Below are 25,244 nucleotides of genomic sequence, written 5' to 3'. Positions count from 1 at the left end.
ACCTACCTGGTCTGTAGCAAGTTCTAGGTAGCTAGCCTTCCCTAGTGCGACCTTGCCTGAAAAACAAGCCCATGCGCCAGTTTTTGTTGGTACTTAAACATTCACATAAATGAACACTGTAATTTCAAAGCAAAAGATGTGCAGTCTGTCACTGCACCGCACCAAGAAGGGGAGGAAGGAAGGAAAGTCCCCGTGTGGAGCAACAATCCCGGAGAGTCTGAACCGGTTAGGAGAAAAATTCCACATGCAAGACAGACATCCAAAATGGCTCAACATAATTTATTTTTTTATGTTAAAATGTACAGAGTTCTTTTGAAAGTACTTGCTAGAAAGGGGGGAAAAGATATTACATACAAGGAGAGGAAGGGAGGCTACCTGGCCAGGAGCGCATGACATGGAGAAATACAAAGGCGTCTAGGTACCCCTCCCCTCAGCTTACAAGTCACCAGGAACAAAGTACAAAGAGGTTACAAAACAGGAAAAGCAAATATAAACAGACAGGAATAGACTTAGTTTGTACATGCGGCTTTTAGAGGCATCTGGAGCTCTATTCACACACTCTAGAGATCTCTTTAAAGAGAAATTTTATCTTTCTTAAAATAGTTTTTAATATTCTACAACAAAGATAAAAAATTTTAAAGATGGAATGAAATGAAAAAGCTCTTATTTTAAAAGGCATCAAAGTCACTAACAAGTGAGTTTTTAAATTTCTTTTTTAGAAGATTACCCAAGTTATCTTGCTAAAAATACATTTTTTTTCTTAAAACAGAAGTGAAAAAATGACAGGTACCAATATTACCGTGTTGGATAATTTCTTTTATAATATAGAAAAGAACATTATTTTTCTACAATAGTTCTACAGTCACAAAGAGGCTTGTGGAAAAGGGAGCTGCCTGATTGAATTTAAAAATAAAACAAAACAAAAAACCCAAACACAACTGCAAACCAACAGAAAGTGAATTCACGGCCCTCATTTCAACAGCTTCTCCTTCTGCCTTGACCCACCCTCCTCCCAAAGAGACCTCCCTTCCCTCCCCCCATCCCTGCCCCGTCCCATCCAGGAAGCAGTGACATAGCTGAAGGTGTGGGAGAGGGCAGCACGGTGCACATTCTACAGATGACTGGGAACTGGACAGTATATACAGAGAAACTGGGTCCTACGTAGCCTTGCACATGCTCAGAGTCAACAGCGGTACAGTGTGGAATTCTGCTTTTCTATCTAACACACTTAATTGAGAAAGCCAATTAAGGTCTATAAAAAAGCCCAACAAACCTGTGCATTTGAAAAAATGTAATGCCTAATTAGTACTTTAAAAATGTATCTCTATAAAATGTACAAATACAGGAGAGACTTCGTGCTTACAGGTGTTTCTTTAAGCACTGTGTCCTCCTTGTGGATATCTGACTGCACATACCAAGTGGTATAATAGTTTCCATCTTCTAATGATGGAATATATAATATATATAATTATAATTATATATATAATTTTTTTAACCTATCCCTGGAGCAAGTAGGAAGAGAACTGGTGAACTAGTGAAATAACACGAGCCTCCTGAAGCCCTGCTACCAGATGTGCCCTACTATGCTGGTGGTGGGTCTCTCCTTGCTCGTCCTCACAGGAGAGGGGCTAGTGCACACTGGCTCATGGGGATGAATTCAGGATCTCAAGACACAATGAAAACGAGAGGTATGCATCACTTGGGCAGCTACAAGAGTCACACCATCATCTCCCTTCTGACTCACTGTGCACCAGGTGTTTTCTAAATCACTGATACTACAGTCCTTCGTGGAAACTATGAATGAAGTATTTGTGACAGGCAAATCACAGGGGCTTGCTCTGAGGGTTGCCAGAGTCAAAGGTGCAAGCACAAGACCTTAGTCCACATTTCCAAGTACATACTAAACAAGAGGTGAGTGGAGTGTGCATGTTATGGCTGATTCACCAGGTGGTAAAAACCAAGAGGTTCATTTCCCCTTTCTGATTGTTAGCTGACCATCTGTGACCTCCAGAGGCTGGAGAAGGATTGCAAACAGCTTTCCTCTGAGATTCTGCTGTTAGGTGAGACTTACAGTATTTTTGTGTCTCTGAGTGCTGAGTGGGAATATTAAAAAAAGAATTATATTACACTTGATTCAAGAAAAACAGGTATTTCAATGACTTCTACCTAGAAACACTCCTGGGGAAAGGTTTCCAGAGGTGTGTGTGTGTGTAGGGAAGGAGGGAAGGGATTTTACAAGGAGAAGCATTTCCTGCCTCACTTTATTATTAATAATAATAACATTAAGTTTAAGGAGCCTGGGTTGCTCTCCATGTCTCCATCCCAGTCTCCCCTAAGTGCCTCCTGCTGGAATGAAGTGGGAAACGAAAGGCTGGGTTTGGAGGAAAGGGTCTGGCTGACCCTTGAGATGTATATATAACATTTAAAAATGACAACATTGGGAGCTGCAGACAGTTGAGGGGAAACACACATTTTAAAATAAAATAAATTCACGTTTACATAAATTCTGTCCATGTGGTGTATAAAGAAAGTAAGGCTCCTTTTAATTATGAGAAGATTTTGTGCATGTTTCCCCTACCCAAATCCATTTTTAGATGAGTTCTACTGTAAAATGTTCAAGATTGTGAAGAAAACAAAAACCCAAAACAAAGTTGAACCCCCAAAAAGAGATCAGGTTTTCTAAAAACAAAACAAAAAAACAGTAATAATAATAATAATAATAAACCAAAGAAAAATTCCTCTAACTCTACAGTAATATTTTAACTGGAAAAAAGGTCCATTTTTTTCTCTGGTTTGTCAGTATAAAAAGTTCCTTTATTTATATATATTTAAGCTTTTACTGCAAGTTCATCTCACTCATCTTCTCATGTAAGGTCCATTAAGTGACTGCTTGGGCACGCCAGCAGCATTCATGTAGCTGTGATGGGAGGGGCCAGTGTACATCATGTTTCCATGAGGGTTTGGCTGCATAGGCTGCTGGGTATAGGCCTGGCTCCCCATCATTCCCATCTGCATCTGCATAGGATACTGTGCTGTCTGGTTCATGTAGGCAGGGTTACTATGGTAACTGCTGTTCATCATGGGCTGTGTCATCCGATAACTGTTCATGGCATTCAAGGTGTTCATATTCATGGAATTGACATTATAGGCTGGAGTGGGCATTAAATTAACCCCCATGTTCATGCCACGCTGCACAGCCAATGCACGAGGGCCAGCCTGCATGGCAACTGCTGGAGGGCTGCGGCCATAGAGCTGTTGTTGGTGTGCAGTCGCAGAGGGCAAAGGTGCAGACTTGGAGCGGATAGAAATATGCCCCTTAACTGGCATCTGCCCTTGCAACCTCTGAGTGTGAGGAATGCCAATGTTAGTGGCAGACATGTTGCACTGTAGCAGAGGTGACGTGAGGTTCATAGTAGTAGATGCCAAATTTGGGGGTGGAGTCATGGTGGCTTGTGCTTGAGGAGTCCCAGCTAAGGGATGAGATGGAGCTAGCTGAGCCAGTCCCGTATTAGACAGAGAAACACTGGTTGCATAGGAAGTCACAGCCGGAGAATGACTGTAAGGCATGGCATGAGGGTCCATAATGGTGTTAGTCAGCTGCTGCAACTTGGCGAGGCTGAAGGTGGCTGATGGTTGAGAGTAGCTGCCAGCACCAAAATCCCCTGGAATCCTCTCGTAGATACTGATGTTCCCAGTGCTTCCAGACTCTGGTATCTCCATAATCATCGGAGCAGCAGCAAAGCTGTTGTTCATGCTACACTGCGACAGAGGGGGCTGCTGCTGTGGCGGTGGTGGGGGCTGGGGCTGCTGCTGTGGTGGAGGGGGCTGCTGCTGCTGCTGTGGCTGTGGTGGGGGAGGCTGAGGTGCCGGTTGCTGTTGTTGTTGCTGCTGCTGCTGCTGCTGTTGCTGTGGTGGTGGCGGTGGTGGTGGCGGTGGCGGTGGCTGCTGGTTACTGGGAGGCCTTTCCACCACACAGGTCTGAGGTGACTTGATATTGCAGTTGGTAGCAGGTTGGACACTGCTCTGCTGCAGCATGCTGCAGCTGTTGCCCATGTTTGCCATTTGCTGAGTAACAACGCAACTGTTCTGGGTGAGGCTGCTTGAAGAGGCCAAGCCCCCATAGGAGCAGCTGCTCTGGGAGGAGTTATTCCCACAGATGCTGCCGCCCATGGTGGAGTCGTAGCTGCTCGGGTTCTCGTAGTTCTCTGTGGTGCTCTCGATGCTGCCCAGGTCGCTGAAGCCGCTGTCGACCACCTGCTGGGAGTGGTCGGATACGGAAGGCACGTCCATCATGGGGCTGGTCTCCATGTTCTGCATAGAGGGTGCGGACAGGGACCCTTGCTCTGGGCTGATCTGTGTGTAGCCGCTCTCCAGGGCAGGCACACTGGGGCTGCTGACTGAGCGGACTGACTGGCTGGGATGAGATGGAATGGAGGATATCGGGCTATTATGCTCTGAAGCATGACAGTCTTCAACCATTGACATCTGCGGGTCCTCGTCGGTGTGGGTGTAACTCTGAAGAGTCTGGCAGGCTGCAAGAGTTTCCTCACAGTCCTGGTAGGCTCCTTCATGCTCACTGCCTTCTTCTTGAGTCAAAGATTGCACTGCCTGTACAGTTTCCAGGTCCAGCTCACTGTGTGGGATCTCTTCCTCCTCCTTTAGCTCAATTAATTCTTCCTTAGTGTTTGAATCTTCCTCATGGTCCTCCTCAGACCCTGGCATGGTCTCTGATACCACAGATGCCTCATGGGAAGGCTGTTCCTCTTCAGAGTCCAGTTCAGTTTCATCTTTATCCTTTATATCCTCCCTACTGTCCTGCATGTTTGTATCTAAAAAAGATTCCTGAATGCCAGGCTCCTCCTTGCGGTCTTCTCTAGCTGGCTGCTCCTCAGGCTCTTTTGTCTTTAGGGAGTCCAGGTGGCCGTCATCCTCATCATCAGCATCATGGTCTTCATTCTGGTTTGCCTCTGCAGTCACTTCATCTTCTTCCTCTTGCTCCTGTCCTTCCAGCTCTTGGGGCTCTTCCTCTGATTGCCTCTGCTCATCCAAAGGCTTCTCATCTTCCTCTTCTGCCTCAGGTTCTTTTGGTTCTGCGTCAGGACTGTTGCTGCTGTCCAATGGGGACATGGCTCTGATGTCACTGCCAGTTGTATCTTCCTCCTCCTCAGCCTCCTCATCTGGTTCTGTTTGCAGGTCCTCCTTCCTTTCTTCCAGCAAGGGCAAATCCTCCTTTATCTCAACGATTTCTTCACTCTCTTGAGTTCTGGGTTTACGTCCAGGCTTAATGGGGACCACAGGCTCAACTATGCATTCTTGTGTAGAAACAGCTATGATATCCTGGTTCAATTTAAATCCTGGTTTTCGCCCAGGTCTTTTCTTCCAGTGGATAGGTTTTCGGCTCTTGCCTTTGGGCCATCCCTTTTTCTTTTTCATAGGTGTAGAGGTATCTGGCTCAAGTGAAGCACTGTTCACATCACATTTTCGCAAAAGAGATACTGGCTTTAGGACAGGAGTGTCTGGACAGAAAAGAAATAGTAAAGACAGGTTACAAGACAGTATTTCTCTGAGACCAACATGTCCAACATAATAATCTAAGGAATGACCTAATTAATGACACATAAAGTTACACAATGAACTGGGGCAGCACAATGAAATAGTCCTGGGCAACATGATTCTACCACCTACTACTACTTAAAAGCACCTGAGACCAAACTCTATGAAGATGCACGCAATGAGCAGCAAGAGCGTCAATTCAGTCACACATCAGCTTCGTCTGTCTGCTGTTCTGCTACCTCTTTGGTTTTGTTTTTGTCTTAGTTTCCACAAAATCATTACATAAAGTCAGACCATAAACCAATTCTGGTAGACCACAATTGAGCTATCCCCTGTGAATAACTGTTAGTCAGTATGTTCATACGGGAACAACTGCAAGGCACTTAGTCTTAAGCAAGCACTGACATGTGGTCCTAAACAAGAAAAGGTCTAAGTGCCCATTATACTCAGAGGAAATAAATTCAGCACTGGCACTGCTTTTTCTAAATTGTGGTAAAACATATATAACATAAAACTTTAATAATTTTAAAGTAGAGTTCAGTGGCATTAAAAAACGCATTCTCCATTTCTATTAATTTTTAAAGGCTATGAACATTAAGGAAGGGGGACCAAAGGTACGTTTGTGGTGTATCTGGGAAGTCCACAAAGGCAATGTTGTATGAGAAAAACTGTCAGGGTAATAAGGCCTTACAGGTGAGATACCAGTGTGACATACAGTGATTCAAGAAAGAGCACCAAGCCTCAATTCACACCAAAAATCAAAACATAGCAATATATAGCAAGAGTAAAACTCTGGATCATCATTTATAAAGCAAAGATTTTAATGGTCATTACATTAAAACAGGTATCAGCCAGGTGTGGTGGCGTATGCCTCTTTAATCCCAGCACTCAGGAGGCAGAGGCAGGCGGATCTCTGTGAGTCTGAGGCCAGGACAGCCCAGGCTACACAGAGAGACCCTGATTCAAAACAAAACAAAACAAACCCACCCACCAACCAACCAACCAACACAAAACAACAGGTGTCATATAGTAAGCCTTAAAAATAAGAAAAAAAATGTGCTGGGTATTGTGTGAATTTCAATACTTAGGAGGCTAAGGCAAATGGGTCACAAATTTGAGGCCAGCATAGGCTTCAAAGCCAGACACACATACATATACACATACACACACACTTACATTTACATACACACACACGAGCACACCCCACAAGGATTTTGTTTTGTTTTGTTTTTGATTCTAGGGACTGAACTCGGAGCCCATTACCACCAAACTAACATCTGTCAGAAAAATCCAAGTCCTATCTACTATGTTTAAAGTCAAGATTTTAAGAGAATAAAATAAAAAGCTCTACTAAATAAGGCAAAAGATAACATTTTTGAAAAGAGTACAAAGAAATCTTTACTAGATTTCTTCAAATCCATCTGCGAAAATAAAACAGCTGAGTTTGAGGCCATTCATAGAAAACACAATGCAGGTGTAGGCAACTCATCACTTCATGAAACCTAGTTAGGATGCAAGTCTAGTTTCTTCCTTATCTCATCATATGAGCCTCAGCTACTGTATATCTGAATATGAAACTAAATATAAGTCTATTTTACAAGTAACTGACTGGAATTTTAGCTACATCCTATAAGGTGGCTTCTTTTGCTATCACTGCCACTTATTAGACATGCACAACTGGTGACTGGGTTGGGCACCTCTATAATCCCAGACCAAACAGGCTGAGGCAGGCCAGAGTGTTTTAAATAACAAAACAAGATAAAAACAAACCAACAAAAAGAGACAGACTACTGACTGAGTTAGATATATTAGAGGCTTGATCCGGGAAGGTTCCTGAACAGAGGACAGAAGTTCCCATCGATATTCAGAGTGCCTCCTGCACATTTATCTGGATAAGCACCTATCTTAAGCACTGAGCATGCAGCAATGAGCCAAACAGGCCAACACCAGAGACCACGCAGCCTAGCCATCAGTTATTCCATCACCCTTTCACTGAAGATCCAGGAAAGAAACTAGACAATATCAGGCAAAAAGGAAGAACTTCCAAAAGTAAGATTTCCTGCAAAGCTAAGAAGAGGTACACATTAAAACAAATTAAATGCAAGGATGGCTATGGATAAACCTGTGGGTTGTGTTTACTTTAACCCATTGTAGAAGGGTTTGTAGCTACTACAACTGCGTATTTAAAGACATGTGGAAACTTCTCTAAGAAATACGTCTATGACATACCATCCACATCATCTGACTCCTCCTCTTCTTCCTCCTCTTTAGATGGCCTCTTAGAGGAGGACTGACACCTAAGGACATCCTGTGAGGACAAGCGATGAAAGTACCCTCTGGGGAAGAGCTCGTTTTCATCCTCATCCTCCTCCTCTTCATCAATCTCAAATGTAGGTTCCAGCCTTGGCATTGGTCTCTCAGAGTCGGAGTCTTCAAAAGGCTCATCTAACACCTCAGTGGTCTCAGAAATAGTTTCTGTGACTACACTGCTATTGTGGTGTTTCCGCTTGCGGACTCTTCTTCTTCGGTGAAGAATTGGTTTCTATTTAGTAAAGAAAGCAACTATTTTATTCATAGTAAGGAACATTCTTTTTCTGCTGTAACATGAAAGTTTTAAAACTTTGTAGAACAGGCATATTTGAAATGAAGATGTAGTTTCCAAAAGATATTTTGGTAAAGACATAAAGTACTAAGAACACAAAATTGTAGGTCAGTAAGATGGCTCAATAGATAAAGGTGCTTGCGCTGCAACCTGGGCAACCTGACAGCCTGGCTTCAATCCTTGGATTGACATGGGGAAGTAAACCCTTAGGGTTGTTCCCTGATTTCTACATACCTACTATGGCACAACCCCCCACACACTCACCCCCCCACCCCACTCATCCCCCCACCCCCCCACACTCACCCCCCACCCCCCCACACACACACTCACCCACCCCCACACTCACCCACCCACCCCACATACACACTCACCCACCCACCACACACACACACACACTCACCCACCCACCCCACACATACACACACAAAAAGAAAACAAAAAATCTCCACAAAGGTTTTAGATACTAACTCCAGCCTTACAATATTAAAAAGCAGGTGTCCCGAGAGCAGATGTTGTTAGTGCATTATCAGCTCACCTGCTTCAACACTGCAGTGCCTCAGATATTATCCCCTCTACTTTTGTTCCAGAGCAAAAGGCATAGAAACATTACATCTCATACATCACCATGCATTAGTAGATCAGTAAGTCTGCACACCACTTAGGCAAACTAGTTACAAGGGAGCACAGAAATGCAGAGCTGATATGTATTCATTTAATGTGAAAGAAAAGTAACAGCACTGATTGAAACTTGGTGCACCAGGACATGCTTACACGGGGCTAACCTGATAGCTTAAATTGCATAGTGATATCACCAAGTAATAGAGACAATAGCCAAGGGATGACTGAATCAAATCCTTGTTCTACAGAGGCTAGAAAGGTTAGCACTTACTCAAGGTCATACATCTAGGCATTGCTGTAAAATAATCTATTGAGTCTCCTTTAAGTGAATTTCAAGAATGTCTAAGTATTTTGTATACAATTTCACTAGCTATTATATTTGGATGTGTGTTACAATAACTTTACTTATTAATTTATAATTATTTCTAAAAATTTACTTATGTATGTTATGTATATGTGTACTTTTGTCTACGAGTACATCTGCACACCAGAAGATAGCATCAGACAGATGCTGGGAATTGAACTCAGGCCCTTTGAATGAGCAGAGAGTGCTCTTAACCACTGAGCCATATCTCTAACACCCAATATTTGTGGTTTTGTTTTGTTTTGGTTTTAACACAAGAAAATAGCAATATTTGTTTTAGCACATAAATATATTCTTTGTGAGAATGCAATCAACAGTAAGGTTAATAGATTTAGTTTTCTCTACTTCAAAATCTACTGAGAATTTTCAAATTAGATTAAAAATGGCTCTGCTTCTTAGAAAAGGGCTGATTTCACAACTGAGGCAAGAACTATGCAAGGTAAGTTTGTAGTATCTTGTAGTGTCAGAAAGGGCTTAAAACAGAACAAACTCCCCATGATGACGAGACTACGAATAAAACAGGAGCAAAACAAAGGCCCTCCAAGTGCCTGGTGCTGCGAAGGATGAGCTGCGCTGCAAGTTTACAGGGTTAAAGACGCAAGCATCAGGTCCCATGGACAGAGACAACAGAATGGATCCACAGCTTATCTACGCAGCCACTCTGCTCCTAGAGTAAGCAGCCATATGTATCTGAAGTATGATCTGCATGCAAGGCCTTTCCTCCACTATAATATGAAATGGGGAAGAAAAGCAACAACAGCAGAGAAACCCAAGTGGGTTAACATCAACAACAAAATGTGGTGTTTTAACTGATCCACACTGATTGACATACTTTATTATATATGGCTACTAGAGGTGATGCTAAGTGCTTCTCTGCCTCACTCTCAAATACATTACCTCATTCTAATTAATGAAGGATAATGTATAAAATAATTGGCCTCATGATCTTCAAGGTCCTATCAAATACAAAGTCTGAGAAATTCATTACCCTGAAAAGAACCACTAACTGTATCACAGAACGTAGGACGGGATCCTAACCAGAGAAAGGCCACTTAGGCAAACCACAACTATGAATAAAGTATGCTCTCTACTAATGTCTAGGCTGTAGAGCACGAACTGTAACAAATGTGCCTAACAGAGGGACTGATTTTAGAGCTTATGGGAACATGTGTACTGTCTTTGCAATAATACATAAATCTAAAAACACTCTTTAAAGGTTTTCCTTTAAACAGGCTTGCACCTTCTTACAGCCCTGCCACAGAAAGGAATGACTCTCAAGCATGGCGGCCTGCATTCTGACTGTCTCAGGTAATGTGGAGATGCACACACAGCCTGGGGCATGTCTGGCAGAGTAGTTAGTGCCATCCCACCAGGATTGTCACTTTCCATGGCTTCAGTTACTTGCTTTCATGTGTTTGCAGTTTCAAGTTTATAACACATGAACCACAGTGTGTTCTACGTCAGAACTGCAGGACAGAGCAAACCTACACAAGTCACAGCTACAGGGAGACAGGACACAAAGATGCATCACCTTTCTTTTCAGGGTGGGCTTAGTGAGAACTGGTGGTGAGTTTGACCGAGGACTTTCTGGTTCTTCCTCCTCCTCACTACTCTCACTGAAGCCCCTAAAGACAGCCCTGTCGCCATCAGTGTAGCAGCATGGCAGTCTGTCATTTCCTTCTGACAACCGGCACTTGAGGGTCTCGGGGCTTTTCTTCAGCTGTCCTCGCCACAACTCAACACTCTCACTGAACCTTCCCTTGGGGATGTCCACTTTCCCATCTGCTTGCACTTGAGGGGCTGGCGACTGCTCTTCCATCTCAGTGTACCGTTCTTGGGAGGTTTCTGATTTTTCCTCACATTCTCCATACTGTTCCTGAGGAGTTGATAATGTCTCATCCACAAGCATCTTGGAATCTTTGTCACCAAAACGTTCCTGGGTCTTTCTGTTCCTCCTCCCACAGCGGCCCCTCCGAGGCTGCTGGCTATTTGCAGGAAGACTGTCCCGGGGAAGGGCCTGTTTGCTCAGCCGTGAAGAACTAGCTAGTTCCTTAACTTCCGGTTTCTTTTCACTTTCTATTAAAGAGGAAGAGTCTTGATCTCTGTTCTCCCGAGACACAGATTTTCCCACCTGATTAAGGAAACAACAATGCTGGTTAATTTCTCAGTCTGTTTGGTTGAGATAAGAAAGTAGAACTTAGTCTGGCCTGGTGGTGCACGCTGGTAACCCCAGCACTTGGGAAGCAGAGGCAGGTGGATCACTGTGAGTTCGAGGCCAGTTGGTCTACAAAGTGAGTCCAGGACAGCCTGGACTACACAGAGAAACCCTGTCTCGAAAAAACAAAAAAACCCAAAAAGACAGAAAAAAAAAAAAGAAAGAAAAAAGCAAGCAAGCAGAACTTTAGAAAGAAATTATTAAGTATTTAATAGCTATCATAAATATCTATCTTCTCCTTGGTAGGCACATTTTAAAATGTATTTTTATGCATTATTGGTTTAATTTTCACAACCACACACTGAAGTATGATGATGCCATTCTGTGAACGAGGCACAAATCCAGAACATCTGACTCTATCTTGTGTTCATAATCACTATGAAATATCACCTTTGATATCAAAGTGTTGGTGGTCTTATAGATAGATGAAATTATAACATTTTCTAGAAATAAAAATTGATATAAATTGAAATAAAAACAAGAAAGAACAGGCTATAACAGTGATTCTCAACACTGAGAGCCTTTAATACAGATCATGTTGTAGTGGCCCCACCATAAAATTATTGCTACGTCATAACTGTAATTTTGCTACTGTTAGAAATTGTACTGTAAATATCTGTGTTTTCTGATGGTCTCAGGCAACCCGTATGAAAGGGTTCATTCGATCCCCAAAGGGATTGTGGCCCACAGGTTGAGAACTGCTAGGCTATAAGGACATGGGCAAGAAGTAGACATTCAAGAAATAAGGGACAATTTAAATTTTTTTCTTAGATATTTAAATTAGAATGCAATAAAGTAGATGAGATTTTTTTTTTCTCTCTCTCTCACCTATCAGAGGAGGACATAAAGGATGAAAGCACTACTTTTAAAAAAAGAAAAAAGAAAAGACTGTCAAAGGAAAACCCAAACCAGTTATTATCACTGAAGAAAAATACTGGAAACTCTAAGTGCAGACCAGTTTATCATTAATGCTTTGAAGGCATCTATGCCTCCAGGGAAACTTCAATGTTCTGCTGAAAACATATACATGCTTATAATAGCTCTTACATGTTCCATCTTAAGGAAAATGCACTTTTATTTCATTTTAACAGCTGTCACATTGAGCCTCAATTTAGATTCTCTAATTACTATATAGTTTAAAATGTAGCTCGTACTGACACTCCAGTAAATATTAGTCTTAATAAACAGAGTGTCAAAAATCTAATGGTTTCCTAGTGGCCTAAGCCTTAAACAAACAAATGTAAATAAAAACAATATTCCTGAAATTTCTACCATTAAAATAAAACTCTGAAGTTTTAATGTGACTATTGGTGTGTGTACATGTTTTTATGTACATGTCTGTACAAGTTCACACACACATATGTGTGCATGTGCATATGGAGACAAGAGGACAACCTTGAGTATCCTTCCTTTTGATCAGTGTGTATCTGTGTACCACATGCTTGCAATGCCTGCGGAGGCCAGAAGAGGGTGTTGGAGCCCTTAGACTGGAGCTGCAGGTGGCTGTGAGCTGCCATGAATATCATGGGAATTGACCCTCTGGAAAAAGCAGCAAGTGCTCTAAATCACTGAGCTATCTCTTCAGCCCCTCTGCCTATTTGATGAGACATGGTCTCTCTTTGACTTGAGACGCAGCAAAGCTGGACAGTTAGCCTGAGCTTTCCCCATCTCCACCACCTTGCACTGGAATTACAAGTGTGTGACACTGTGCTCAGCTTCTTAAAATGCGTTCCAGGGATCAAACAAGGTTCTCTAGTTTGAATGATTTGAACAACTACACATCTATCTCCCTGGTCCTCTAGTGAGGTTATTTTGTTGGTAAGACATCATGATATATTTACAAATATTTATAAAAGCCATAAATAAAACAGATCATACCCTTACAGCGGTCTCCAGTTCTCTTTCCTGGCCTAGGGGCTCTTCTTTTTCTCCTTCATCAGCCTCTTCTTCTTCCTCCTCTGAGACAACGGAGTTGGAGACTATGACCGGAGTCCAGCGTAAGCATTCTGGATCTACATCCACAGGTCGCAGATTCAGCTGAAGCTTTGCCATGTGATCCTGGATAAGTTTTTCCCGGCGGATAATCACAAATCTACAACCAGAGAAAAGTTTATAGCAACCAACAACGTATAAGACACACGATAATGAACAGGGATATAACCCATCAAAGACCCCAGAACTAAGAATATCAAAAATAGCTGCTTAGAACCACGCAGCATGTAACTATGTCAGTACATGAGCTAGGTGAGGCAGGCAAGTGGGGTAGACTCCACTCAACATCCACAGGCTGGCCCAGCCCTTGACTCGCACCTCCTTTTCCAAGTCTTCAAGTGTTTTTTCCCCCTTGTGACCTTTCCCTGATTACTTTAAGCAAAACTAAATCCTGCCCTTCCTTTCAATATGGATTCCACTTAGTGCCACTCATATAGGCAGGTAATGAAGTCAACTGAACATATTTTACTCAATGATACGATTTTTAGAGCTGCTTCTTCACGTTAGAAGAAGCTTCCTAAAAGTTAAATAGGTAAACTAGAAGATAGACAATTTAGTGGCTTAGCTGTAAAGCTTATAGACTAGAAACACTTTCTGTATGTTCATCAGACTCAGATGCCACAGAAAGAAGTGATGACTAAGTAGCACAGGTGCCATTTCAGTGAACTGCACAGGGATCTGGCCTGACCCGAAACTTGCACCATCACCTTCCCCTTAACCACTCAGCCACCTTGTGGACGCCGTCATATTTGAAAGTATACAGAGGGTATGACACTCACTGGTCACTGCGGAAGTCCAGCATTCGCAGGTGGTGGAGTGTGGAAGTAATGTCTTGAGGGCAAACTCCAGTCAACTTGCTCAACTTCTTAATGCTGATTTGTTTATCATTTTGGTGATAAAGGCATTCCAATATTACACTTTTCCAATATGCCATGTAGGAAAGACGACCTAGATCTGATAATGGTTTCTCAGGAGAGCCTGCTTGGCCTTCACGTTTTGATAACAAATAACCTAAAGAAACCCAAATTACAAATGTGTCAGAGACCTTAACAATAACAATGTTCCTCTACACAACCAATCCAAGAACTAGCATCATGTTAACTCCAAAGGCAAGTTCCTTCAAAACTGAAGACTAAGCCTGTAAAGCAACTTCAAAAACAACACGCAGGCAAGTGTGTGTGTGTGTCTCTGTGTGTGTGTGTGTGTGTGTGTGTGTGTGTGTGTGTGTGTGTGTGTGTGTGTATTGAGCACTAGGCTAATGATATTTTGTCTATAGTTGATGTGCCACCATGTTAAATATTCAAACTGCTAAAAACAAAATAAATGTTTCTATCAATAAGCTGCATTAGTAAGATTAAAGTAATAATGTTTTTCAGTTTCCAAGTACTAGACTAGAGGGGACAGAAAAAAAATCCTCATTTTATTTGGACCTATAGAGGGCAACTACTATATGTGACCCAATGACAGCAGGGGGCCTTGATGTGAGGGTTCACGCTTGGTCTTATTGTAATTTGTTAAGTTGGCTATTTATGTATTTATTTATTGAAGGGAAATGAAGGAGGAAAATAAGGGGAGAGCCTGGAAGGAGCAGAGGAAGGGGAAAGTGTAGTTGGGATGTAATGCATGAGAGGAGAGAGTGAGAGAGTGTGGCTGGGTGGGTTTGGTGCCACTGCTCAGTGGCCCTCATTGAGAAGGTACGTGTGCCATGGGGAGCATGCTATGACATTACTCTCTCCTCCAACTTAGTGCATGGCTTTCAAGAACTGGAAATAAAGAGAAAGGGAAGAAGTTTTCAGAGAAAAATTACTGAAATAGAAAGAGTAGAAATGAAATAGTTTTGTCATTAAGGAATATTTAAAATCTGGAAAAAATACAATACACTGTCATCATAGTTGTTTACATGCCTCAGTAACACTAATTAATGTAAGTGTAGTATTTCCTTAACTTTGCTTGTTCATTTTGAGATCTGGTCTTCCTTGTGTAGCCAGGAGTGGACTTGGGGCTCAGCGTCCTTAGTGCTGTGATTACAGGTATGCAACACCCATGTCCAACTCCACATACACACAAATTAGTCAGTGTGGTCAAAAGCCAAGTAAAATAAGCTTGAATGACTCAGATGAGAATTGGTTTTTCAGGACTAGAGTCAGAATCCTTAAGTTTGGCAGACATGGCAGCACACGCCTATAGTTCCTATGGTTCCAGCACTGGGAGCCAGAGGCAGGCAGATCACTGTGAGTTCCAGGCCAGAGGCAGGCAGATCACTGTGAGTTCCAGGCCAGAGGCAGGCGGACCTCTGTGAGTTCCAGGCCAGCCAGGCATTCATACTGGGGGTGGGGGGAAGAGACAAAATAAACAAAATATCCTTAGTCTGACCTATTATTTCTACATGCCCTCTTTTCAATATTTTCTAAGATTATCATCAGGAAACAGAATGTTACAAACACATGCTTTACCATGACCTCCTCAGGACTGTTAGCGCTCACTTTTTAACTCACATGAAGTTATTTTCTGTAACACTTATTTTTCTTAGGGCATTCAAAGCTGTGCTTTGTACTTTTTAGCACTAGGTAGAAGCAAAACTGAACACACACGGTTACTCAGATAATGGAACAATGAAAAGAGGTAATGCTATGCTTCTTTACAGACATTGATTAAGCAGTTACACAGGGTTCCCAACACTGCTGTGAATCAGTGTTACCATAAAACTAAGTTCCACAGGAAATCAACAGTTGCACACTAAAGATATTTACTACTGATGTCATGAAAAATGTATCAAACAAATCATTTTACATGTATACATGTATGCATATGTGTGTAGAGTGTGTGTACGAGCCATAGCATGCATGTGGAGGTCACAGGGCAACTTACAGAGGGTGGGTCTCCTCTTCCACCATGTGAGGGCCAGGGATCAAGCTCAGGCCATCTGGCTTGGCAGCAAGTGCCTTTACCCACTGAGCCATCTTGCTGGACCCCATGAAACTATATTTGGTATTAGTTATTTTAAAATATTTCGTGCTAAGGCAAAAAGCAAAGGACTGTGGCTTTAAGTTTAAGAAGCACACCCAACAATATGAGAAGAAATGGAAAGACGACTCAGTGGGTAAAAGCTGCCAAGCTGATAACCGGAGTCCACTGTCCAGGACACACGGGTAGAAGGGACATAATAAACTTTTTAAAAGAGAGAAACAAAGAAATACAAGAAGCCTATAAACCTTTTAAATAAATAAATATATATATATAAGCGCCACAAGAGAAAATGAGAAAATATGTTAATACAGTCCTTACTGAAATCGATGAGAAACCTGCCGTAGCCCTTACGTTGGTATTGGGGAAGAATCATTATACAGGAGACATTGTATTTTTGTTGGCAGTGCTTTTCCTGGTAGAGAAAACAAAAGCCAGGTTTTAGAACAATAGATTGGTAAAGCTAAATCATTAATAAACAAACACTACCAGCCAAAAGCAGTCACAGTCCTTTGGGAATAGCAAAGGCACATCAGGAAAAGGCCACTGGGAGGAGGAGGACAACGCTCATCACTACCCACATATGCAAAGCAACCATCCCTGGAAGATAATACCATCCAAAACTATCTGCCACTAAAACCAAAGTACTGATCCCAAGGACAGCAAGGAACATAAGCTCACAGGGGTTGGCAGCCCCATGCCAGAGCAGTATTCTAGGCAGCTTCTGTACTGCTACAAAGGGCAGGTTACCACAGACTGTATGAACAAACTATATACAAAATATTTCTAAGTGTGGAGCACAAATACATTCTCATAAAATAGCTGAAGCATTTTCAATGTTATTTTGCTAGAAAATAGCCCCAAAGACCTCTTATAAAGCTAGGACTTTCCAGCAGTCTGTTTTGCACACTTAAAACTTTATCACAGACTTGCTTTTTTGAGTACATCTGCCATACTGTTTGACTAGAATTACATTTCCATGCCTAAACCTCCACTTAAAGTGTTTCTGTTCATAAAGAACTCAGAGGTAATGCTGGTGTTTACTTCACAGGTTCTACCTGTTATCATCATGGGACTAGAGGTCGTTTTAGAGCCTTTCCTCTTGAGTATTACCATGGCTCTTTCTCCTAGGAGAATAGTCTGTTGAATGTTACTAGGCATTTCCTAGCACTTGGTAAGTTTTTAAATATTCCTTCTATTTCCTTTCTGAAAAAAACTAAAAGGTACCCACAAAGTTTTAAATTCTGTTGCATCCCTCTTGAGAACCAGCAGAGATGTCCCAGATTTCTACATGAATTCAAGAACTTTAAACTGGTATACTTACTTTAGAAAAGTAGCCAACAAGGTGGCAGCCCTTGACATCATTCTGTGTTAGAACATAGAAAAGAAATGGCTCCACGTCATAATAGAGTGTTTTGTGGTCAAGAAACAACTTTGCCAAGAGACACAGATTTTGACAATAAATGGTACTCACGTTCCCATCAACCTAAAGAAAAAAACAAACAAAACAAAAAAGTGGTTGGTAAAATGTCGTTTGGTTCTGGAATCATACACATCAGCTCCAAGCATTGCTAGGTACCCTTCATCTAGCCTAGGAAAAGTTGTTGGTGTCAGACCACACATCCTCAAGGCTAACTTCTGAAACGGCAGAGCAATGGGACTTGCAGTTCTAAGATGGGTAATACATAAGGCACTAAACTTCAACAAAGCATGACTAGATAAAGATGGGGGGGGAGAACCGAGATTTAAAATGGTACTTTTGCTTTCCTAAAAACTAACTTCAGGGATACTTCGGTGACAGCCTTCATTTTCTAAAGTATTTAACAAAATATGATGAAACTGATATCCCAGAAGCAGTCTGGCATGGAACTGTCTGCCCACCATGGTCAGGCACAGCCCTAGACAGAAGTACAGTGCTAGTCACTACCACTCAGAAGTGCCAAGCAGCGTCCTAGGTAAGCACCTGGCAAGGGAGAGGCCAAGATCAGGAGCACCATGCTCTATCCACCCTCACATCCCTGTGCTTTTATGAAAATGCTGACGGAGCCCCATACAAGCTGTTCCAAGATACTGCCACACAGACTGCACTCCCAGATGATCTACCTTAATATGATTCTCATATAACACATACCTACTAATATATGGAAAGGTCAAGAAGCAATTTGCTGTTGAGTACTCTCAAACAATACTGTATGATACATCTGACACTCTTGACTCCCAGGTGAAGTGCTCCCCTCTACTGATGAACTAAATGGCTCATCCAGGAAGAGAGATTAAGGAGACCCAGATCATCTGAAAATCTTTCATTACATTAATTAATAGGACCCAACATACAAGTACTCAAGATTTGGCATTCAAATCATACAACTGTGCATCAAGAAGTTAAAGACCATTGTTAATGATAACACAGAATCACAGCTGTAGTGCAACTCACGCCAGATTCACTAATGATACTAAGCAAACTTCCATAAGACCCTCTTTTTGAATAATAAAAACACTTTATTACTGTTGTGTTGTTTTGCTTTTTTTCTCCTGAGACTGTAGCTCAGGCTGGCCTGGAACTCACTGTGTACCTCAGGCTGGCCTCAAATTCATGGCAATCCTCCTGCCTCAGCCTTCTGAGATTATAGGCATAAACTAATAATCCTTGTTTATAAATCCTTTCTAAATGCTGTATTTCACAGATTCTGAAATCTATTTTCATCACATCCTAGCATAATGTAAAAACTGGCTGGCATTTTGTCAACTGAAATCTTAAACATTTTAGTTAGCAGTATTTTTCCCTTTTAATGAAGCATAACATAGTAACAGATACTATGACTGATGTGTTAAGTCAATGCAACTAGAGTGCTTTATTGTAAAAGCTAAGCTTATGGACTGAGTACCATTTGGACTGGCCTGACTCTGATTCTCACATCCACCAACTACCTGACTTAGCAGTGAGTGAACAGCAATGTAGCACAGAGAGCACTGGTTTGGAAATGGTCAGAGACAGGCACTAGACAGCTACCTTACCTCAAAGACAGAGACATTATTCTTTCGGTAAATCTCATTGGCAGGAGGATGGAACCAACCACATTTCTTCATGTGCTGCTGTAGGATAGTTCTACTTTTCATATACTTTAGACAGAACTCACAAAGATACAACTTAGGCAGCCTGCAAATGATAATTAAAATAGGGCTTTATATTTTATAGATCTTCAATTTTTCACGACTCTTAACTTTTTTTGTGTCTCACTACCACCCATGTTAAAGAGTGGAAAGAACAGGGCTGGTGAGATGGCCAGTGGATAAAGGCACCTACTGCTAAGCCTGACAATCTGAGTGTGACTCCTGAGACACACATGGTAGAAGGAAGTGACTCCCACAAGTTGTCCTCTGACATCTATGTGTGCCACCCCCAAAATAAAAATAAGTAACAAGCTGGGCGTGGTGGTGCACGCCTTTAATCCCAGCACTAGGGAGGCAGAGGCAGGAGGATCGCTGTGAGTTCAAGGCCAGCCTGGTCTACAAAGAGAGTCCAGGACAGCCAAGGCTACACAGAGAAACCCTGTCTCGAAAAAGCAAACAAACAAAAAGTAACAACAACAACAACAAAAAAAGGTGTAAGAATGTAGAATTATTTCTATGAAAGGAGGAGGGGAACACCTCAAACTTTAGATAGCAGCCACCAACTAAGAGGGTAAATGTGAGAAATCAAGATGCCTAGCTCAGTAGGTTTTCCATTAAACTAAAAATTCCCTATCTTTTAAAGTCAATCAACAGATCTTAAAAAAATTCTCACATTGTTCCTCCTCAGAGACTCTCCAATAAGTAGAATAAAGCTATAGATTCATGATTCCTTATTTATTTCTTCTTTCATCTCTTGATTTCAGAAAATAAGCTCTTGAATACTTACCAGATGTCAGACTCTGTGCTAGAGACCTGTAAGTGTATATGTAGTGCTGGGCAAAATGGACGTGAAGTGTATACTGTAAGAACATAATTTGTAAGTGCTTTTAAGGATAAAATTATAACACTGAAGATGTTTAGGAAGTTAAGCAATACTGTATACCATACCCTTTCTGACCCTAAAGTTCTGTTTCCATGCTTGCCTAGTTTAAACAACAACAAAAACAAATAATGTATGAAATCCTCTTAGTCAAAAGTTTATTATTTTGGGCAGGACATAGTGGCATTTGTCTTTAATCCAAGCACTCCAGAGGCCAGGTAGGCAGATCTCTGTGAGTTCAAGGCCAGCAAAAGCTATATAGTGAGATTCTGACTTAAAACAAAAATGAAAACATCATCCTGGGCTGTGAGATAGCTGTGCAATCCTGATGACCTGAGAAAATAAAATCTCTGGGCTCCAAAAAAAAGTGGGATGCTGAGGGGAAGGCTTAGTAGTAGAGCACTCACAAGTGCAAGGCAGCCCTGGGTTACATTCCTAGCTTTAAAAATAAAGATAAAGGACAAAAGCCAGGTGTGGTGGTGCACACCTTTAATCCCAGCACTTGGGAGGCAGAGGCAGGCAGATCTCTGAGTTCAGGCCAGCCAAGGCTACACAGGAGACCCTGTTTCAAACAAACCAAACTCCCCAAAAAGGTGGAAAACCAAATCAGAACAAAGAACAAGGTAAAAAAAAAAAAAAATCAAGATTACATTGGTAATAGATAAACCCCAGAAACTTTTGGGTCAGCTAGCCTGACGTACAGAGCTAGTAGCAGAAACAAGAGAAACCTTGCCTCAACAAAGTTGTCTCCTGGTTTCCACATTTACACACACACACACACACACACACACACACACACACACACACACACACACACACACACACACACACACACACACACACACACACACACACACACACAACCCCTCCTCTTAAATTTATTTAAAGAGGCCCAAGCAGGAACAGCACAAATTAGGAAAACTCTGTCTATTAAAAAAAAAAGTGAAAAGTAAAGTGGGCTCACATCCTATTTCGGCCACCTATAAACTCTAGTGTCCTGAATGTGCTCACTGGACCGAAGTCTATAAAAGATGATACAAATTTTCACCTAACAGAGTTAGTCCAGAGATGCTTAGTTGGTTATCAAGCTCAACTGGTGAGTTACCTGTGCTATAATTTATAGCAGTCATTTTTACTTTCCTTTCTTCCATTTTACCTCATTATTATTTAATAGTCAAGGCCCTAAAGACTGTGGCTTCTTTTTCAATAACTGAGATCATGCAAATCTGGTTGTAGCAGTAATCTCATAGTCTATGTCTCAAGCCAAGACAGAAGAAAGTCACAAGACAGTGGAATTTCTTAAGCTATTTTATTACATGGGAATCAGCCTCACAGCAAAGAGGGTATTACGAAGCTAATCTAAGAGTAGCTCGAGTGGAGGCTGCTCAAGGGCATCAGTTTCTTTGCCTGGCCCCCTCCATGTTATACAGCCTTGCTTCACTAGTGCTGTTTTATTTTGCTTTGGGGTGAGTCAGGGAAAGGTAAATAATACGCAAGGCATAGACCCAGATACTTGGATCTTACGCAGCACGCCTTCAAGCACAGTCCTATCCCCCCTACTAACTTTTTCTTTCATGATCCTTTGTTTTTTGTTTGTTTGCTACATCGTTTTTGCATGCTATGGAACTTGGAATTTGTTTTAAAGGCAGTAAGAAATTAACCTAGAAGTAACTTAGTATAAAACAGTAAGTAGGGGCCTCCAAACTTAAGAACAGAGGTTTATAGTGGGAAAAGGTATGCTTTCTGGGCTGTGCAGAGGTCTCAGGAGTGACAGTGCTTGTCATGCAAGCAACAGGACCCACACAGGTGCCTGCCGGGACTGCTAGCCCACCTGTTGCTTCAGCCAGAGCGGATGACTGAGCAAAATGGCTAATGAAGCTGGCTGTCTGCGTGAGCTGGGTTTGATTAAGAAGTCCTGTCTCCAACTTGGAAACAACCTACATGTCCCTCAGTAGAAGAATGGATAAAGAAACTGTGGTACATCTACACTATGGAATACTACTCAGCTATTAAAAACAAGGAATTTCCAAAATTTGTGGACAAATGGATTGAACTAGAAATTGTCATAATGAGTGAGTTCACACAGAAGCAAAAAGAGCTAAATGGTATATACTCACTTATATCGAGACACTAGTCCAAGGTGTACGCCCCCATGAAAAACTGTACCTACCAGGAAAGTGGGTAAGAGGGGAGGACATCCTATTGAGACTTTAGGTGTGAGAAGCCTGGGAGAATGAGGAAAAAGAAGGATCCAGAAGGTCCTGGAAAACTACAGGCGAGTCTGGGCCCTGGGGTCCTCCGCAAACTATGGCAACAGCCAAGGAAAATATAGACAGTAAACCTCGAACCCCTACCCGGACTAGCCGATGGACATTCTCCACTGTTGAGTGGAGAAGGAGATCTAACTTTCACACAAACTCTGGGCCCCATATTTGAACATGTCCCTTGGATGGAGATGCCTGGTGGCACTCAGAGGAAGGATAATAGGTCACCAAGGAGAGACTTGATATCCTATGAGCATATACAGGGGGAGTAAGTCCCCCTCAGACACAGACATAGGGGAGGGGAGTAGGGGGGAAATGGGAGGAAGGGAGGAATGGGAGGATACAAGGGATGGGCTAACAACTGAGATGTAATATGAATAATAAAAAAAAAAAAAGAAGTCCTGTCTCAAGAGTAAGATGAAGAATCATACAGAGAGATTCCCTACATCAACTTCAGGCCTCTACACGCACGTGCACACAGGTACCTATGTGCCCATGCACACAGATGAACATGCGTACACAAAGGCACATGTACCACAAACACATTAAAAAGATCTAAGATCTAAGATCTCTAGGCATTTTATTCAACTCAAAGAGAACTCAGCTGAACTCAACTGAGCAGATCATTTTAGTTTTTAAAACCATAATTGCACAAATGAAAACAAGGACAGAAAACAAAATCTGTAATTAGTAAAGACACTATTACATTGCTGGATATTTATCATGGAAAACTAAAGGAATTACAGCGAGTAAGGAAATATACAAAAAATGTCTAAGATATTGCTGTAAGGAAGTTGTCTATATAGTTTTGCCTTTTATTATGATTCTCACTATACTTTTTGGTTATTTCTGCTGGCAATATAAACCTCTTCACGAGGGCTGGTGAAATGGCTCAGAGGTTAAGGGCACTGTGTGTTCTTCCAAAGGTCCTGAGTTCAATTCCCAGCAACCACATGGTGGCTCACAACCATCTACAATGAGATCTGGTGCCCTCTTCTGGTGTTCAGGCTCACATGTGGGTGGAATACTGTCTAAATAATAAATAAATCTTTAAAAAATAAAAAATAAACTCCTTCACTAAACCAGGACCCCTCAAAAAGGGCTCTAGTAACAAATTTACCAGAATACACGGCAATAATGTCATGAATACGTTCAATGTCTTATAAGGCAAAAGTCCACAGCTGTGGCCGCATCATCTCTTGCAGGTACAAAGGCTGACTCTCTACAGCCGCCTACAGTACACATGGTTTCAACTGGTCTGCACCCTTGGACAGCTGACAGGTTAATACTTGTGATCCAGATAGATTATAAAGAACTTGCTTTAAAATGATGGTAAAAGGAACCAACAAGATGGCTCAGCAAGCAAAATAATCTTGAGTGTAATGCCCAGGACCTACATGATAGGAGGAAACTAACTCCCATGGTTTGCCCATTCTTTCTTTTCTTTTCTCTCTCTCTCTCTCTCTCTTTTTTTTTTTTTTTTTTTGGTTTTTCGAGACAAGGTTCTCTGGGTAGTCTCAAACTCACAGTGATCCACCTGCCTCTGCCTCCCCGAGTGCTGGGATTACAGGGTGCGCCACTGCGCCCGGCATGGTTTATCTATTCTTATACGTATGCTATGGCACACATACAAATATAGTAAAATTATTTTTAAAAATAACTATTTAAAATATCATGAAGAAAATAAAAGTTTAGCCTATTTCTTTTTGATCATACAAGATCATAGCTATTCAAAACTCCAAAAGAATAAATCACCGATTAGCAGGGTAATTTACAAGTTGGTCAATTTCTTGCCTTCCTTTTACATGCACACATAACACATACATACACACACAAATATAAATGGATCATTCCTGTATATAATTTAATCATTTCTTATAAATCAGCGCAACTGTTGTTATTCATGATACTACCTTAAAGGAAATATCACAATGTATCAGTCAGTCAATACGGTTTATAGTTTTAAACAATCGCTTTGGGTGGGCATGGGACATCTAACGCTAGCTAGACTGAAGCAGCTATTAAAGCATGCTGCCATCATGGACATTTGAAAGCTTTCAAATGTAAGATGAACTAGATCAAACACCACCAGATACCTTCTAGTTCTGAAGTCTTAAGAGATGAAAACGTACCTTGAGTACTCTTGAGGGTACGGAGAGGAATACCAGGTGTGGATTTCATACTTCCCAAACTCAATGACAGAAGGACAACGGACTTGTGGGTCAGGGGGCCCAGTTACTCCGACTTTCTGTGCAGTCAAGAAAAATATTATACAAGTTAGCAAAATTTAATACAGTGACCTGAAAACAAAACAGCCATTAATAAAACTGATACTCTGAATCTAAATATCATTCAGGATCAGTAAAAGAACAAGAGAAGTCAAGAGCAAGCTAACAAATCTTGAAGTGAGCTCTACATTTAAACACTGGTTCCCATGAAGAAGATGCTAGCAAACCTCTTAAACCGTATCAAGTTGGTATCACTGATTATCTGTTTAGAGACTGGACATTTTCCTCAATTAAGCTTACTCCTTTAACGATTTTTATTGAAAGAAACTGCTGGGTTAAAAGGGAAAGATATTGAATATTCCTGCTAGCTAGCAACAAAACAAATGACCTCTACTATTATATAAGCATACACAGAAGAGAATTTTCTGACTTGGGAAAGTAAATATTAAGAGC

At 41.6% G+C, this 25,244-nt stretch overlaps 1 protein-coding gene across 4 annotated transcripts in view; it reads right to left on the bottom strand.

Annotated features, from left to right (window-relative positions):
- Nucleotides 1-258: 258 nt before the first annotated feature.
- The window catches only part of KAT6A (lysine acetyltransferase 6A), an 83,096-nt gene continuing 58,110 nt past the window's right edge, over nucleotides 259-25,244 (bottom strand). For all 4 annotated transcript variants that reach the window (XM_084760457.1, XM_084760460.1, XM_084760459.1 and 1 more), the window contains 9 exons: nucleotides 24,696-24,811; nucleotides 19,324-19,465; nucleotides 17,633-17,794; nucleotides 16,630-16,723; nucleotides 14,124-14,355; nucleotides 13,231-13,444; nucleotides 10,669-11,268; nucleotides 7,783-8,095; nucleotides 259-5,516 (listed from right to left, as the gene is read on the bottom strand). In XM_084760457.1, coding sequence (XP_084616583.1) covers nucleotides 2,857-5,516; nucleotides 7,783-8,095; nucleotides 10,669-11,268; nucleotides 13,231-13,444; nucleotides 14,124-14,355; nucleotides 16,630-16,723; nucleotides 17,633-17,794; nucleotides 19,324-19,465; nucleotides 24,696-24,811 — 4,533 coding nt within the window. In that variant the 3' untranslated portion in view covers nucleotides 259-2,856. The remainder of the gene's footprint in view (nucleotides 5,517-7,782; nucleotides 8,096-10,668; nucleotides 11,269-13,230; nucleotides 13,445-14,123; nucleotides 14,356-16,629; nucleotides 16,724-17,632; nucleotides 17,795-19,323; nucleotides 19,466-24,695; nucleotides 24,812-25,244) is intronic.

The sequence above is a fragment of the Acomys minous genome (genome assembly GCF_964271855.1).
Source record: "Acomys minous genome assembly, chromosome: 15".
Taxonomy (NCBI): domain Eukaryota; kingdom Metazoa; phylum Chordata; class Mammalia; order Rodentia; family Muridae; genus Acomys; species Acomys minous.
This window is presented reverse-complemented; position numbering and strand designations above follow the sequence as displayed.